The following is a 17,065-nucleotide window of genomic DNA, read 5'->3' as shown; positions in this document are numbered from 1 at the left end:
TCTCTTCACTCTGTACAGCTCAAGACTAGAAATATAACATGAGGCAATGCCATGGACGTAACTGCACATCAACTCTGCAACAGCATTTTATGTCCTATATAGTCCCAAATCACACAAGAGATACCTCAATGGACTTTAACAGGCCTTATTTTTGACAGCAGCCTTGACTCTTCAAGAAGATTTGGAAACTCTATTGACTCCACTGACCGTCTCCTTTATCAAAAATGTAGAAAGTCTTTTATGAGCCAATGTCTTACTCGGAGTGTGACGCTCGTTTTTAAAGGACATTTTGTGCCTAAAAACTGAGAAGAATCCTAAGGAAGTGCTTCAGTGATCTTTGCTGAAGAATTCACATGGTACTTTCCGTAATGGAAATGAAGAAAGTGTTCATACATGTGATGGAAACCCAGGCGTCAGCAAGCCCAGAACCCGACACGAACACAGAAGCACAGTCCCGGGTTCAAATTAAGGTTGTTGATTAACCAGATTACCTCAAGATGTGTCACAATAAGCACAAAACACAGGCTTTTCTCTTTCTCTGCTATAATTCCCTCACAACTGGACTGCCCTCCTCCAGCTGAGTGTTGCCCCACTACCTCCCAGCTCCGACTCGCCTGGACAAGGGAGTACGCTTCCTTTTATTAAAGACCCAGGAGTACTTCCAGTGCCAGGGTGCTTGCCCATTGGAAGCACTTCCGGATCACACAGAAGTTCGTTATAACAGGGAGCTTGTCTTCCTGCAGCTCCTTTTCATGGCACCCAGTGTCCCCTGGGTGATCCCACTGGGCATGGATATCTGGGGCTGCTGCCAACTAGCGTGCTGGGGGAATAGAAACTCCCCAGCGATTTCTTTTCTTTTACATGGGCTGTCCATCCATCTTTTCTTGTCCTTCCTTCCTTCAGGGTCTGCTTCTTGTTTCCTTCCCTGCCAGGATGTCCGTCCAGCCCATGTGGCATCTACAATATTAGTGTGATTCTGACTGTGTGTTTTTTTTTTACCTTTCAAGGGACGCCCTAAACCTGCTTAAACAAACCGCCACTCAAGCACCAGTGGCTCCTACAGCAGCTCCTTCACCGAGGACCCCAGCGGCAGAACAGCCACCTAAGACGTCTGCGACTCTGCCAGCGTCTCCTCCAAGACAGCCAAGTTCAACGGTCAGTAATGGTTTGATACTTTATGAATGATTTTTTGTATTACTTGTCAATATGTTTAAAGTGAGAAATGTAAAGTACAATCAATCCCCTAACATGCACAATATGTGCTGAATGCAGAAATCATACAGGCGTGGAAAAATGTGTTGCTCCCCTTCCAGTACCATCTTCCTCCTGAATAGTGATGGAATGAAAAGCAAGTGTGACGAAAGATCAAGTGTTCCTTATTCTACTAAGAGATTCTAAAATGGCCCGCACACATTTGTTGAGACCCCTAGAAAAGACCCTAAATCAATGGATTTGAGTGAATTTTGCAAATTTTACAGTTTTCTTGAATTTGTATCACACACGTCTCTGATCGTGCAATCAGTCATTCAGCCAATTTAAATGGAGAAAAGTCATCACTCTCCTGTTTGGTGTCATCGTGTGTCCCACACTGAACACGGACCAGAAAAAGCAAAAGAGAGAGTCGTCTGAGGAGATCAGAAAGAAAATGACAGACCAGCATGAGAAAGACCAAGGCTAGAAGACCACCATCTCCAAGCAGCTTGATGTTCCTGTGATGACAGTTATAAATATTTGGATGAACATCGATGGACGTGGCCACAAGAGGAAAATCGACCCAGATTGGGCATATCTATCTATCTATCTATCTATCTATCTATCTATCTATCTATCTATCTATCTATCTATCTATCTATCTATCTATCTATCTATCTATCTATCTATCTATCTATCTATCTATCTTATATAGCGCCTTTCACATCTGTCTATCTATCTATCTATCTATCTATCTATCTATCTATCTATCTATCTATCTATTATATAGTGCCTTATTACAGTTTCTGAGAACTTTTATAATTTCTGCAAACCTATTTTCACTTTGTTGTTTTGGGTTATTGAGTGTGCAGTAGATTGACGGGCACATATACCAAATGTATCCTTTTATAATTAAATCCACCGCAGAGTGCTGAAGGTGAAGGGGGCTCCATACTTTCGGAATCCCCTGTATGTAGTACCTGATTGGTATGGCGGTACCAGACATGGGGGCTTACCAAGACAGTAAAGCTCTCATGTGAAGGGATAGATGAACATATTTTTTTTTCTATATGTCATGGGATTATTGAATGTTTTGCTCCCCACTTATCCTTTCATTGGCACCACATTGGCAAATGTAATCTTTCTCTTAAAACAATCAGGGCCCTAATGAATTCCCCTGACTCTAACCCTACCGTATCCCAGTCATGCTGATGTTTAACCATCTTGAGTTTTTTTGTGTTTCTTGCGCAGGCTTCATTCACAGACATACCAGCCAGCACTGTACGGCGTGTGATTGCCAAGAGACTAATGGAGTCCAAAACCACAATCCCTCATGCGTACGGCACCGTCGACTGTGACCTGGGGGCAGTTCTGCAGCTGCGCAAAGACCTTGCCAAAGGTAATCTCCTCGTTCTCTCCTGGAGTGTTTGCTTTTTTATCATCTTTGGTAGAACACCCAACACCATAGTGGCTTCTGTTTGAAACCTTTTAAAGTCATAGAGAGCTGAACACGACTGTATTCTGACCATCGTCTCATTGTTTCACAGGTGCTGGTGTTATTTGTGCTTATTGATTTATTTGATTGTTGTCGATTATTGTACGCTGCTGACACTTGCCTGTTTCTCCCGTGTTTGCTTGCATTACCAAGACTGTGTCCTTGCCAGTAGTGTCGAGATGAGCCTTGTTAGTTTTAAACCAGGAAGGTGTTAGTAAGATGGGGGACCTCTGTAATGTTAGTCCTGTCTGTTATAATACATTTTTCTTTAATATTTAAAGGTTACTGTCACTGTCTCTGGAAAACACTGTTAAAGGATCCATTCACATGTGCATGCTAAGTTTGGCACACAGGGGCTCAGCATTTAGAATTGCCACCCAAGCATAGGACTAGATAGCCAAAGACAACTGGAGGATTGTATAGCCAGCCTAAAGACAGAATAGTATACTTCTGTCCTCTGTCAGCACAAAATCTTCTTTTCTTGTTGGGAGAATAAGAACTGCATGTAGGCTTTTTGGTATTCCTGTATTTTTTGGAGGTGGAGCTAGGTCCTTTCTTGTCCTTGTTTGGAGACCAGAGAGAGAGCCTGCATGTGGAGCAACCAGTATATAAGGTGTGATAGATGGCTGGCCGTTCATCCCGGCCAATACCCCCAGGCCGCCAGGTGGAGCCCTCCCTGCAGCATGGAGGTGCCCCGAATGCCAGCAGGGAATCCTAGACATTGGAGTTTTTATTCACAGCCCTGCTGGATACCATGGGGGCCACTAGGAGACGCTGCAGGGAGGAACAGCGGTTATTTGCCTTACGCCCCGGAAGTACGTCCGAGTCACATGGACAAGGGGAATGACGTGCTTCCGGGGTGAAGAAAAGTACTTTTTATCTGACCCGGAAGTGATAGGAGATCACATGGACTGGGAATTGGAACACTTCCGGGTCAGGAAATATAAAAGGATTGTGGGAGCTCCCAGACGGCAAGCTGAGCTGGGTGGAAGGGTGGCAACGCGTCTGGGTGTGGAGGAATTGTTTATTGAGTATTTGTATTGTGTTTAATGAGTATTGTGGAGGAGAGGGTGCTTTGTGCACTGTGCAGAATAAAACTAGTCTACTTTTGGACTTTTATCTGGTTTCTGGCGTATTGGTCAAGGGTTCAAGGGAGCGATAGCGCCCCTATCTGTCACAAAGGATGGACCTACTGCCAATACATTTTGAAGATGTCGGACAGAGAATTATGTTCTCCGTCCGGAAAACGCTTTCAGCTTGGAGACGAAAAATGGCAGACTGCGTAGATCAAGATTCCCACCTTGATAAAGTCTGTTATAAGCTTCCCGTCTGTAACCGCGTTAAAACGTCAGTAAAAGTAAGCTAAAGTATATTTTTCTCATGTGATTCTTATACCGTTGTAATCACGATGGGAGGGATATCGCCTTTTCTGTCATATTTCGGTTACTTAATATGCCGCAATTTCAAAAGAACACATTTCCGGAGAGCTAATGCTTCCTAAGGAAACAAAATTGGCATAGTCAGCAGGATTGTGGATAAATTAATAACTGTATATTATTTATAATGTTATATATAAAATATGCTTCTGATTATGATGACGACGAAAGGTTCGGTCAAAATATTTAATATATTTGGGTGGTTGCGCGCACTGTCATGGACCTGTGACCGAGATAAACTGCCTTAAAATGCCGAGGCCGAATTGGAATAGGGATATTAATTAATCCTATCAAAATAGGCACAGTGCATGGGGCTTGGAGGAACACCGACACCTGTCGGCGACTCGTGGTAGCATCTGCTACACTACAGTATGCAAGTGGACTTTTAAGTTCAAAGCATAATTATACATGTGAGAATAAAACAACGAAACAAAACCGGACAAAATAAATTGAAAATAACAGTTTTAAACTTATAGCACGAGACTGGTTGTCCAGAATAAAATGAAATGGCACTCGCATGGACAACACAGATTAATGAACTGCCGTATAAAGTTCAAAATGTACCTGAAAAAGTAAATGCCGTGTTGGGGAACACATATTTAAATAAATGACATCGCTAGCCATTAGAAAAACAATATTTTGTAAAAGCTAAAGAACTGCGTGTTATTTTTAGAGTTAAGGCAGGCAGACAAACATGCAGACTCACTGAGTAATTCCAGCGGGTCTGGTAGTCAAAAAAAAACCAAAAACTTAAAGATGAAAATAAAGCCAACAGCAATAAAATCCATAAAGGCTCGATCACGCTCGCTAAAATAAATTGTAGAAATCTTTTATGGCATAATAGCAGCCCGATGTAACATAAAATACACGGTCCGTAAAACGTGTTAAAACACAGTCAGTAAGCGGGGCAGCTGTTCGAATCATTCTGCCGCAAAGATCAAAGGTTAAAGGTTAAAGGTTTTGGCAACACCCCCCCCCCTATATTTGTACTATTAAGTATTTGCCGTGTGTTTTAACACACAGAAAGTACTGAAATCGCCTTTTAAATATAGCTTAAATTACGAACCTACGTTATAAGCTAATGTTTAAAAAGAAACTGTAAAACGGTGTACACATATAGCACTAAAATGCAAAAGAGCTCTAACTAAAAATTGGATAAAGAATAAATACATTTGGGTTTAAAACTTGCAATGAGAAACATGCCTAAGTACTGGCCAACCTTTTTTTTTAAGAAGGGATTAATTGGATTAGTGTGAATTTATAAAATGAGGCAGTTTCTCACATGACAAAGGAAGATAATTATCGATATGTTTAATTGGTTTAAAGCAAATAAAAATAGAATGTCTCCACTTTTTTTTTTGGCTTGTAAACGTGCAAAGCATTTTTCCTTTTAAACCCTGATCAAGTTTAAAGGAAAAGTGCTCCTTTAATAATACTAAATGGGAAGGGAGACACGTTTGTTGCGAGATTGTGCATGAATGGAGGTTGTGTATTTTTGGAACCCTTAAGGGAAAAAGTATGGTGGAGCAGTGGTTAGCACACTTGCCCGGTGATACGAGATAAAGGTTCAAGCATGTATATTTTCCTTATTGAGTCAGGATATTTTTTGTGACCGCGTAACTTTTTTCTGGGAATACTTTCTTGTTGTGGAATTGTGCTGCGTGATTTCCCGTTGAACTTTGAGGTTCTTTTGCTCACATCTGGGGATGCGGATGTTCAGTTTAAACAGTGTGACAATAAAGAGTCCAATACATGATAAAGGTTTGGGCAGCCACCCGTATATTGTTTTTCCCGGCTGCAAAAGTCAAATTAAGTGGCACGATGTGCATAGAACAGAGTCCAAAACAGAACTGATCATAACAGACAAAGATGGAGGCTTTAAAGGGCCGGAATCAGAAGTGATGTCATCTGGACCGAAAGTGATGTCAGCAAAGGGACGAGCACCAGAAGTGACGTCAGCAAAGGGGCCGGCACTGGAAGTGATGTCTTCTGAGACGCCTGAACCTTGCAGGATTTCCCGGGAAAGGTCTGTAGGGAACTGAGAAAGACAGTCGCCGCACTCTGCCACCCCCTGGTCGGATGTTTTATTACAATTACTCAGACCCTTTAGCTGCCTCCTACTCGCACGTGTGTGACAACAGATTTTTATTTTCGTGGGAATTGTTACATATGCATAATAGAACTAACTATTGTACATTACATCGAGTAATTAACAACAGTAAAAAACAGTAAAGGTAATACATTGAAAATAAATTATGTTTCATGTTACGTTAGGGGTATTCGTTGAGTAATACGTTTTCGTTCTGTTTGGCTTTGAAATGAACATGCAAATACTCTTTAAACTTACACTTTTTCTGTAAAACTTCAGTAAAAACAGTTTTTTGTATTAAATTTTCGTCATTATCACACTGGATTTTGATTCTGTGTTTGTACTTTAATCATGACAACGCAAGATATAACTGCCCGTGAGTGAATTTCGTTTCTTTCTCTCTAATAAATAAAATGATTTTTTCGAATGTTTGTCTCAGATTTGTTAATTGCCATAACAAATGCTATTCTAACGGGAAACTGTAAATGTTTTATTTCGAATGGCTTATTAAGATCTCCTTTGGTGTCTAATGTCATTAGTGAAGATGGACTACATTACCTTTCTTGGATACATTCTTCTTTGTACAGTAATTCGTGCGGAGGAAGACCATGATTTGTTAACGGTTGTAGATATTCTTTGAGATATTGTAAGTTGATGTTTTCATCTTCAGCACCATCGCCACCAACTGTTTCAGCAGAGTCTATTGATACGCATTTAATCAATTTGCGGTTTAACCGATCGACAATTTTGCCGTTAATTAAGTTTGACTTCATCGTTTCTCGATGCTAGGATACTGTTGATAACCCTTCGTGATGAAATTCTTCAATAAGATTTGGACATAATACGTTTTCTTTAATTGGGAACTGAAAGTGAGGAAAACGTTAAAATTTATAAGAGCGGAGAGCGGGAACTGTGATGATAAGAGCATTTACATGAATGAGAGATGAGATTACCGTGGCCATGGGCCGTTAAACTGAAATGGTGGAGAGGAGGACGGGACTTGAAAAAATCTCATGGCCAAAGTCTCAACTCACGGGACTTGAAAAAAATTTTATATTTTGTTATATAATAGAGAGAAATCAAAGCTTCATGTTTTTAATCTGTGACTTTCCTAGAAGCTACAGTTTTGTCCCATCTGTCCCACTGTACATTCTCCCAGAAGCACTGTGGCTTGTCGATATGCATTTTAGCACAGTCCAGCCTGGCTTCTTTATGTTTTCTTTTTTACGTGGAGTCTTCCTGGGTCTTCTTCCATCGAGCCCATTGTCACTGAGATGGTCTGATCAGACATTGATGGACCTTGGAGTTCGGTTTGTACCTCTTTGGAAGTTGCCTTTGGCTTTTTGTCTACCTTTCTCACTCTCCTTCTGCCCATTCTGGGGTCAGTTTTCCTCTTTGGAGGTTAGGCTACAGTCCCACGGACCTTCAACTTCTTCATAATATTTGTCACAGGAACATCAAGTTGCTTGGAGATGGTGGTCTTCTAGCCTTTGGCCTTTCACATGTTTGTCTGTCATTTCCTTTCTGATCTCCTCAGATGACTCTCTCCTTTGCTTTCTCTGCTTCATGTTCAGTGTGGGACACACGATGACACCAAACAGCAGAGTGACGACTTGTCTCCATTTAAATCATTTTCACGATCAGAGACGTGTGTGTGTGATATGAATCCAAGAAAAGATCAATTTTGAAAAATCACTCCAATCTGATTATTTTGGATCTTTTCTGGGGGTTCCAACAAAGGTGTCCAGGCCATTTTAGAATCTCTTGTTAGAATAAGCAAAACGTGATCCCTTGTCACACTTGCTTTGCTTGATGACACATCAAAGGCAATTAATGCAGGTACACAGGGGAGAATTGTGTTTCATGTCATCACTTTTCAGGAGGCAGACGGCACTTTTTCAATGAGCTGTAAGGGGACTGATACATTAGTCCTCGTCTGAATCTGAGTAAACCGGTCCAGAATATTAACTGCCATGTTAAACACAAGTACTCGATGAATGCCCAAATGCCAATTTGTGTGCCAAGGCAGGACAGACTCAACTTCTGTTTAAGGTTTCATTTACAGATGGGGAGGGGACTGTGGCTGAAGAACAGAGGAGAGATTCAAGTGTGGCCATGAAAGGGACACTTTTAGCCATTGTCACAGCTTGTTTTCGGCAGTTTTGCTGGCCAGTGTATTTAAAGTTCATTCTTCTGTGCATAATGGCCCACTTTCATCATGAAACGGATGGCAGTATCCGGCTTAGCAGCCAGGTCTGCTTCTGTCACTCCTGCTCAGATACTCAGTTTGGGTCCTTCAATTCATCCTTTTATTGAACCCACTTAAACCAATTTAGGATCAGTGAGGCTGGAGCTACGGGTGCCAGGTCTGTGAATGCCGCTGTGTCGTGGGCAGTGGACGCTCCGATACGTTGCTATAAATCTTTTCAACGTAATCCTCTTTGCATGCTGAAGTGGTTTGAGTAGCCAATGTCCAAAGGCCTAATGGACTGTTAAAGTCAAAGGTGAAGAATGTCCAACCGTGCTGATTTGGTGGGGAGTTCCCAGCCACACATTTCAAAAACTTGCTTTAGAGGGTTGTGTTGCCATTAGGAGTGTAAAACCAGAAAGTCTGCAAGTTGTAATGAGCTCTCTAAGAGCAATTTTGAAACGATAAATTGATCTTGACTTGAGGTTACACAGAATGTTTCCTTTCTAACATAATAAGATACAGTGGGGAAAATAAACATTGAACATGTCAACGTTTTTTTCACCCCCAAATTTCACGGGGGTTACGTTCCTAGAGCACCCGCGAATTTTGGATGTGGTTAAACAAAATGCCTATTTTTTTATAGTTTAAACCCTAAATATGCCCCCAAAACACTTTAATTTAAATTCAAACTCAGCTTAATAATTTACTCAATAAAACAAATGTAAAGGTAAACCCGTATACTGTACAGTACTGTACTGTTATTTCTCCCGCGGTGCTAGAATATAAAATACCGATGTTCCGCTTATACGCATACTGTAATTCATGCAAGCGCGTTTTCTTTGGTATGCGCTGTCATTTTCTTTGTTATAAGTAAAGTAAATACATAATTTAATTTAATTAAAATACAGTAAAATGTACAGGTACACGCCAATGATGAATGACATCGATGATGATGATGAAGTAGCTGTGCAGTACGATGAAGAGGATTTGAAACTCCTCGGGTGGCAACTCTTCTTCAGTCGTATCTTTTGAGTCGTATCTTTGGACGGGTCTTCTTCTGGTGGGGTTCGTGTTGACTTTTCTTTATAGTTTTCAGGAACATTGTGATGGGAAGTTGCTACATTGTCTTCTGTAGCGAACTGCTGGTACAATTTCCGTGCTTTCTCACAGATGATGTTACCGTCCAAGGGGATGTTCTTCCTGCAGTCGGTGATCCACAGTGCCAAGGCAGATTCCATCCTGACAATATTTTTATTCCTTACGGTCGTTACCTTTTTGGCAGAAAACTACAGATACGGTACTCCTTTTCGCTGCTTTGTTCTTCTTTATGTAGCGCGCGGTGCCATAGTGGCGCGCTACTGCAGCGTAACTTTTTAGTTCCCGGAGCAAATCTAGTAGTTCAACCTTCTCCTGGAGTGTTTTAAACTTCTTCTGGCGCTTAGGCTCAGTGCCGGAAGCTTTAGAAGGTGCAGGGCGATTTGGCGACATCTTGGGGCTTTAACTCTTAAACTGCCACATACTTAGGGGGTTAATGCATCCCTGGACACCAAAAACATTTTTGCTGCACATTTCGGATTCAGCGGGTTAGAAAATGGATGGATGGATGGATTAAGAAAAAGTCACAATTTACAACGAAAAAGTGAAATTTTAATGGAACACATTTTTTTTTTCATGCAAAGAGCATCACAATTACTGCAACACTGAACATTTTACACACTGCCAATGAACTGTAAAAACTATGTAAAAAAAACTACTGGAACAATACGTACATATTAGTGTAACTGATGCCATGGATGAAATCACTGAGCCAACTTGTGGTATACCGGGTGCACAGCTCATGTCAAAGGGCCATTTTTAAAATAAATAATCACCACACTCACGGCGTGGTGATGTGTGGCTGAAGTGGTTCCTGGGGTGATTTGCGGTGCGGGCGGGTCTCACTTAAGTGCACAGGTGAGGAGTTGTTCCTGGGAGCCGCTGATTGCCACAGGTCCCCGTTATAAAGAGTAGCACGAGGCGGCTAGGGAGGAGAAGAAAGAGAAAGAAAAGGAAGAACGGAGGTTGCAGGAAGCAGCGAGGAGAGAGAGCCGGTGTGAGTGAGAGCAAGCAAGTGAGCGCTCATAGGCAGCTGGACAGTTGAGCCCTAGCTGGGGGGTGTGGCCAACACCTAGCGCAGTCGGTAGTGGTCGCTCCCGCAGAACATTTTATGGAGGAATGGGTGTGACCTGCAGTAGGACGGCTGGCCGCATAAGACCGAGAAGGCAGCGGGAGTCGGGAGGCTTGGGCGGTGAATTCCCTGACGTGAGCATCTTGGTCGCCAGGGAAGCCAAGTCTCAAGCTCGATGAGCTGAACCGGAGCCGAGGATCAGAATGCCACCAGATCAGTTATGTGGAAAGAAGGTCAGTTGCAGGATGGGCAACTCACCTGTTGAGAAGCCTGATGGGAGAAGCAGGGGAGCCGCAGGTTAAAAGACACCGGACTTTGTTGTTCTTATAGGACTGCTTCCAGCATTGGTTTAACCTGATTGTTTTAAAGGATTGTTTTTTTTTTCCATTATTTTTAACCTCCACTTCACAACTGTTTTATTGGGATTATTTATTTAATGAAGACTATTTATTTGAACACTGTTTCTTTTTGTTGTTGGTTTTAAATAAAAGCACTTGGCAATTTTTTGCACCATCCCCTTGCTCCATTTGTTGTCCCTCACTGCCGAGCTCATCGGTGACATTACCGATAGTGTCGGGTTCAAGAGCTCCCTGAAGCTGCGTGGGAGCATGAAGCAGAACCTGCATCATCACACAACCGCGCTTGAACTGGCTGCACTCAAGCACACACAGGTAAGCGCTGTCGCTGGCAGGCTAAGCTAGTGTAGTGGCTCAATCCCAGGGACAGTGAGGCTGCAATGCGGCAGGGTGTCACGCTTGGGTCACAGAATTGCACAGAAACACAGAAGATGGTAGAGACAGGAACTTTATTCAAAGACTTCAAACAAACATGTCTCTTTCAGAAGTAAAACGAGTTCTCAGTTAGTTCTCAATTAACACTAGAATTACCAGAGCCTACGAGAAAACTTGTAAATCCGGCCCACCTTAAATCCGTTCGCACCTCTCCGTCAGCGTCTTTTGTCCTGTGTATGTGCCGATTAAGACAAGCAGCCTGCTATTCCATCCCCCCACCGTCGCAGAACGTTCACTAACTTCTCCCAGCTCAAGCCTTGCTTGATTATCTGGGAGTGAAGTGCTGGAGTTTTAGAGTGGAAATAATAGATCGTTATTTGGAACACATGCATGTCCAGTTCCATTGTCTCAAAACACCACTCACCGTCTACAGTTATTCCTAGTTTCAAATAAAAACTAACAGCGTCAGATCCCTAAGGCGGTAGTATGTATCGTGACCGTGACTGAGAGAATAAAAGTGAAAAAAAAGTTACAAGTACAGTGCTATAAATGTACACGGTCTGTTACAGATGCAAACCAAATGCATGTGTGTACTGTATAATATTAACAGTAAGAGCAGCTCATTATTTAAAACAGCCAATACAGAAGACAGTCAGGATCGAACCGGGGACTTTTGATTACAAGTCGGCAAAACTTACCGCTACGCCACAAACGCTGTTGTATCATCCTTGAACCTTTTGTCAAAGTGTTTATTTGATCTTTGAACTTCAGGTTTCACAAATTCTATAGTTTATGTCTACATTTTGTAACATTTATTACTAAAATATGAAAACGTTTCTGTTTTATCAATGTGTTTTCACAGATTACTGTAGAAACGGAACACATATGTAATGCATGTGTTCCAAATAACGATCTATTATTTTCACTCTAAAACTCCAGCACTTCACTCCCAGATAATCAAACAAGGCCTGAGCTGGGAGAACTTTGTGAACTTTCTGCGACGGTGAGGGATGGAATAGCAGGCTGCTTACTGCTTGCTGCTTGTCTTAATCGACACATTTACAGGACAAAAGATGCTGATGGAGCGGTGCGAACAGATTTAAGGTGGGCCGGATCTATGAGTTTTCTCATAGGCTCTCGTAATTCTAGTGTTAAAGAATTTGTTATGCAGCATCAAATTGGGGTGACCACAACCATCTTTTGACAAAGGCATTCCCCCACTTATGGGGTCGCGGGCGTTATTCGAGGCTGCCCAGATGTCTGTCATGATAAAGCAGAGCATAAACTCAAAACGGGCGGCACGGTTGCGCAGTGGGTAGCGCTGCTGCCTTGCAGTTAGGAGACCCAGGTTCGCTTCCCGGGTCCTCCCTGCGTGGAGTTTGCATGTTCTCCCCGTGTCTGCGTGGGTTTCCTCCCACAGTCCAAAGACATGCAGGTTAGGTGCATTGGCGATCCTAAATTGTCCCTAGTGTGTTCTTGGTGTGTGGGTGTGTGTGTGCCCTGCCCAGGGTTTGTTTCCTGCCTTGCGCCATGTGTTGGCTGGGATTGGCTCCAGCAGACCCCCGTGACCCTGTAGTTAGGATATAGCGGATTAGATAATTGATGGATAGATAAACTCAAAACCGTACTCAAGAGAACAAATGGCAGTAAGTGATTGGAAACCTGCTGTCTCTGCCCCATCCATTGCTTCTTTCTTTGTACCCAAACATCCTTTAAGGGTCTGCAGCTCTGAGATACCAAGCAGGATATGACAAGTCATGGGCAGATGGGCATGTGTCACAGATCTGTTCTTTATGGTGATGTATTACACCTGCTTGAATTTGTAGAATAAACTGATGACATTTTATTGAAACAGTGACACATGAAATGTTGCCGGACAGCAAGTGCCTGGGTGGTTTGTGGTCAGTTAACTTCAAGCAGCCCCCCACCATACGTCTCCTCACTTATCCCAATTTGCAGGTTAAGTTAGATTGAGTCACCAATTAAATCTTTGGGTGTGCCCCGTGCTGAGCTGGCATTCTGTGTGAGTTGGATTCCTTTGTTGTGGTCGATGCCTCAGCTCTCCGTGGCTCTTTTAATGGAAAAAGTGAGTTTGTGAGTCAGCCAGCCTGAGCCCGGAGAGCGCAGTTCCACCTCTCCGCTTGTAAAAGAGAGAACAGCCTGTGCTGAGAATGTCAAAAAGGAGACACGACTTTAGGGCCAGGGCTTACGGTTCACTTGATCCTACTTGGTTTGCATAATAAGGAGGTAACAGGCGAAATATCAGAGAGGATGTGGGAATAAACCATAAGTATCCCTAGCAGTCCAAAACAAGGCTATGAACGCTACAATGTTGGACTTGTGTCGCTTTTCATGATGTTGTTCTTTTAGAAAATTCTGGTTAAAAGAAAGGGGATACAGTGCCCACCATAATGTTTGGGTCAAAGGCACATTTCTGCTTGATTTGCCCCTCAGCTCCACATTTTAAAATTATAAATCAAACAGTTAAGTCATTGTGATTAAAGAGCACACAATAGACTTTCATTTAAGGGGATTTGCAGACATTTTGGTCACATGACACTTTTATTCTACATGCCCCCCATTTCAGGGACAATTGGCATAGCAGGGGTTTGTAATTCCTCAGGTGGGTTTCATGGCTTCCTAAGATACCTCGGCCTGCTTCTACCCTTTGGAGTCTGCAGTTGCCATTGTTCAACGTGAGGACAAGAGCTGTGCCAATGGAAGTCAAAGAAGCCATCACGAGGCTTAATAACAAGAATCAAACCATAAGAGACATCAGTGACACCTGAGGATGATCAAAATCAACTGTCTGGAATATCATGAAGAAGAGAGAACATACTGGTGAGCTCAATAATCACAAAGGGGCTGGTAGGCCAAGGAAGACCACCACCGCTTTTGACCGAAGAATCCTCACTCTGGTCAAGAAAAAACCTGTCTGACAGACCAGAAACAGTCTTCAGAGGGCCACTGTGGACGTGTCAGAGACGACTATTACCAGAAGACTTCATGAACAGAAACACAGAGGACACACTGCAAGATGGAGACCACAAAAAGAGGATGGACAGATGACTTCAGAGAGCCTGCAGAATTCTGGGAAAAGGTCTTGTGGACAGATGAGACAAAAATGAACCTCACAGAGTGATGGCAAGGGCAAAGTGTGGAGACGATAAGGAACTTCCCAAGATCCAAAGCAGACCACCTCATATGTTAGACATGGCGATGCTGGGAATGTTATGGCTTGGGCATGTATGGCTGGTACAGGTCCTGGCACACTTCTCTTCACTGATGATGAACTCCTGATGGCACAATGAATTCTGAGGTGTGTAGAAACATCTGATCTGCTCAAGTTCCAGTAAAGGCCTCAAAACTCAGTGGACGGCACTTCATCCTACAACAAGATAAGTAGCCAAACACACTGCTGAGGACGCACAGGAGTTTAACAAAGGTAAAAAAAAATAGAAAGTTCTGGAATGGCCAAGTCAGTCACCCAACTTCAATCCAACTTGCAGGCCTCCCATATGCTGAAGAAAAAACAAGCCCACTGAAGCAAGCAGGAGCTGAAGACGGTGGCATGAGAGGCTTGGCAGAGCATCACCACCAGAGAAGACCCTCAGCACCTGGTGATGTCTGTGAATCACAGAACTCAAGCAGTCATTGCATGCTGGGATATGTGACAAAGAACTCAATATGACAATGGCTTTAATAGACCTGCCATTGCTATGGTGCCCTGAAATGGGGAGAAAGTGCCGTGTGACTGAAATGTCTGCAAATCCCCTTAAATGAAAGTCTGCCATGCGCACTTTATGGAGGGCACTGTAGGTAGAATACTGGCTAAATGAACAGCCTTAGGGATTTAAACATTCTACATGGGCACCACTGAGATCCTTCTGACCAGCTGCATCACTGTCTGGACTGGGAACTGTGGTGTCTCTGACCGTAAGGTCCTACAGTGGAGAGTGAAAAGATCACCGAGTCCTCTGTGCCCTCCACTGAAGACATCTTCGTAAAGCGTTGTGTCGGCGAAGCTCACAGCATTGTGCAGGACAGCTCCCACTCCTCCCATGGTCCCACTTTCATCTGGCAGAAGGTTCTGTAGCAGCTCAACCAGTTCTGCCAGGTTCTTCTACCCCTTTGGCTGTCCAGACTGTGAACTCTGTGCTGGACCCCCTGTCCTCTGATCTGCCTCTAGTAGCGACTCTATGTGCTGTATATTTGTTACACTTGTCACTACAGTTGTTGTTTTAGTGTTATTATATATTAATTATTTATTTATTGCTATCAGTTTCTAGTTTTTACTATCTATTCTACCTGTTATTTATTTCTAGTGTAGCGCAGATCTTTCCCCGTCTTGCACTTGGCTTTATGTATTTGTTGCACTGCCATCCTGTTACAGTGAAACCTCAGTTTGCGAGCGTAATTCGTTCCAGAAACGTGCTTGCAATCCAAAGCACTCGTATATCAGAGCGAATTTCTCCATAAGAAATAATCGAAACTCAGATGATTCATTCCACAACCCAAAGCTATTCATATAAAGATGATTAATACAAAATATAAAGTAAAAATACATAAAACAAATTAACCTGCACTTTACCTTTGAAAAGAATCATGGCTGGTGTGAGGGAGTTTCTGAACTCTAAACTCACATGGAAGAGCGTCCCGAAGCAACCGCAGGCTCCCAGCACTGTAGCAGTTCGCCGTAAAAGCGAATCCGAAAAGATCGCAGTGGTGCTTTAAGCAGCCTGCCGTTGATGGGTGATACAAGGAACATTATAAATGTGCAGGGCACAGTATTACTTGCCCACTAACCTGGGCACGACCCTGCCTGACTCTCGAAGGCTGTATCGCTAATGATGGCCACCACCTTGAAGATATCATTTCTAAATCTAATTTGTATACCCTTTCTTGTGCCTTAGTGAAATGTATTTTATCATTTAGCGTTTTTGTAAAATAACCGTTTGTAATGTGGTACCTATTTTTTGGCTCACCCTGTATATACAGCTGAGAAATGAGAACAGCATCCCAACAAGTTAGCTAAGCAGGACTGATTCTGTTAAGGTAATATCACGCTTACTTCCTTAATGTTGCCTTTAGCTGAGTCCTCACTTGAAGTATCCCAGAATCCTTAGCTGCTGAAGTGTCCCCTTTCTTTATGTGTGCTTTGCCCAGTTACCTGAGCTCTTGACTCCCAGCCATAAGAGCTGAATCCCAGCCTTTGGGTATCCATTGAATCCTTAACCCCTTGTTGCCTAAATTTATTTACAATTATTTCAAAAAGGAAATTATTTGTGTTTTTGCTGTCAAACAGACGCTAAATTAAGTGGAGATTGTTAATTTGAATATAGCACACAAGCAAACAGTAAGCTGGTATGTGTTTTTATCTTAGTACAACATACCTCAAATTTAGACAATTTCTCGAAATTAGCAGCCAAAATCCACGTGCAAGGCCATGCCAAAACTCTTTGCTTCCATCAGGCGGATGTAGTTTCCACTATGACTGCTTGATGGCGTGAGCGGCGCTTCCAATACGATCCTTGGTATGTATCGAATACGCATTAACTGGCATTGGCAGGATACGTACACCACCTCGGCGATGCATTCAGGCCGGAAGCGGTTTGAAGCGATTTCACAACAATCGTCTACAAGGGGTTAAACGTTGAGTGTTTCAGACTCTTCGAATCGGCCCCACTTGCTATTGTGAAGACTTTAGTGGCCGTTCTTCTATCTGTTTTAAACGAGCAGCTGAGGCTACTGGGGGCTGCGTGTAA

At 42.8% G+C, this 17,065-nt stretch overlaps 1 protein-coding gene across 1 annotated transcript in view; it reads left to right on the top strand.

Annotated features, from left to right (window-relative positions):
• The window catches only part of pdhx (pyruvate dehydrogenase complex component X), a 292,521-nt gene that overhangs the window by 189,264 nt on the left and 86,192 nt on the right, over positions 1-17,065 (top strand). The window contains exons 6-7 of the mRNA XM_039744023.1: positions 1,008-1,155; positions 2,443-2,590. Of these exons, the coding sequence (XP_039599957.1) occupies positions 1,008-1,155; positions 2,443-2,590 (296 nt within the window). The remainder of the gene's footprint in view (positions 1-1,007; positions 1,156-2,442; positions 2,591-17,065) is intronic.

The sequence above is a fragment of the Polypterus senegalus genome, chromosome 1, assembly GCF_016835505.1.
Source record: "Polypterus senegalus isolate Bchr_013 chromosome 1, ASM1683550v1, whole genome shotgun sequence".
Classification (NCBI taxonomy): Eukaryota; Metazoa; Chordata; class Cladistia; order Polypteriformes; family Polypteridae; genus Polypterus; species Polypterus senegalus.
This window is presented reverse-complemented; position numbering and strand designations above follow the sequence as displayed.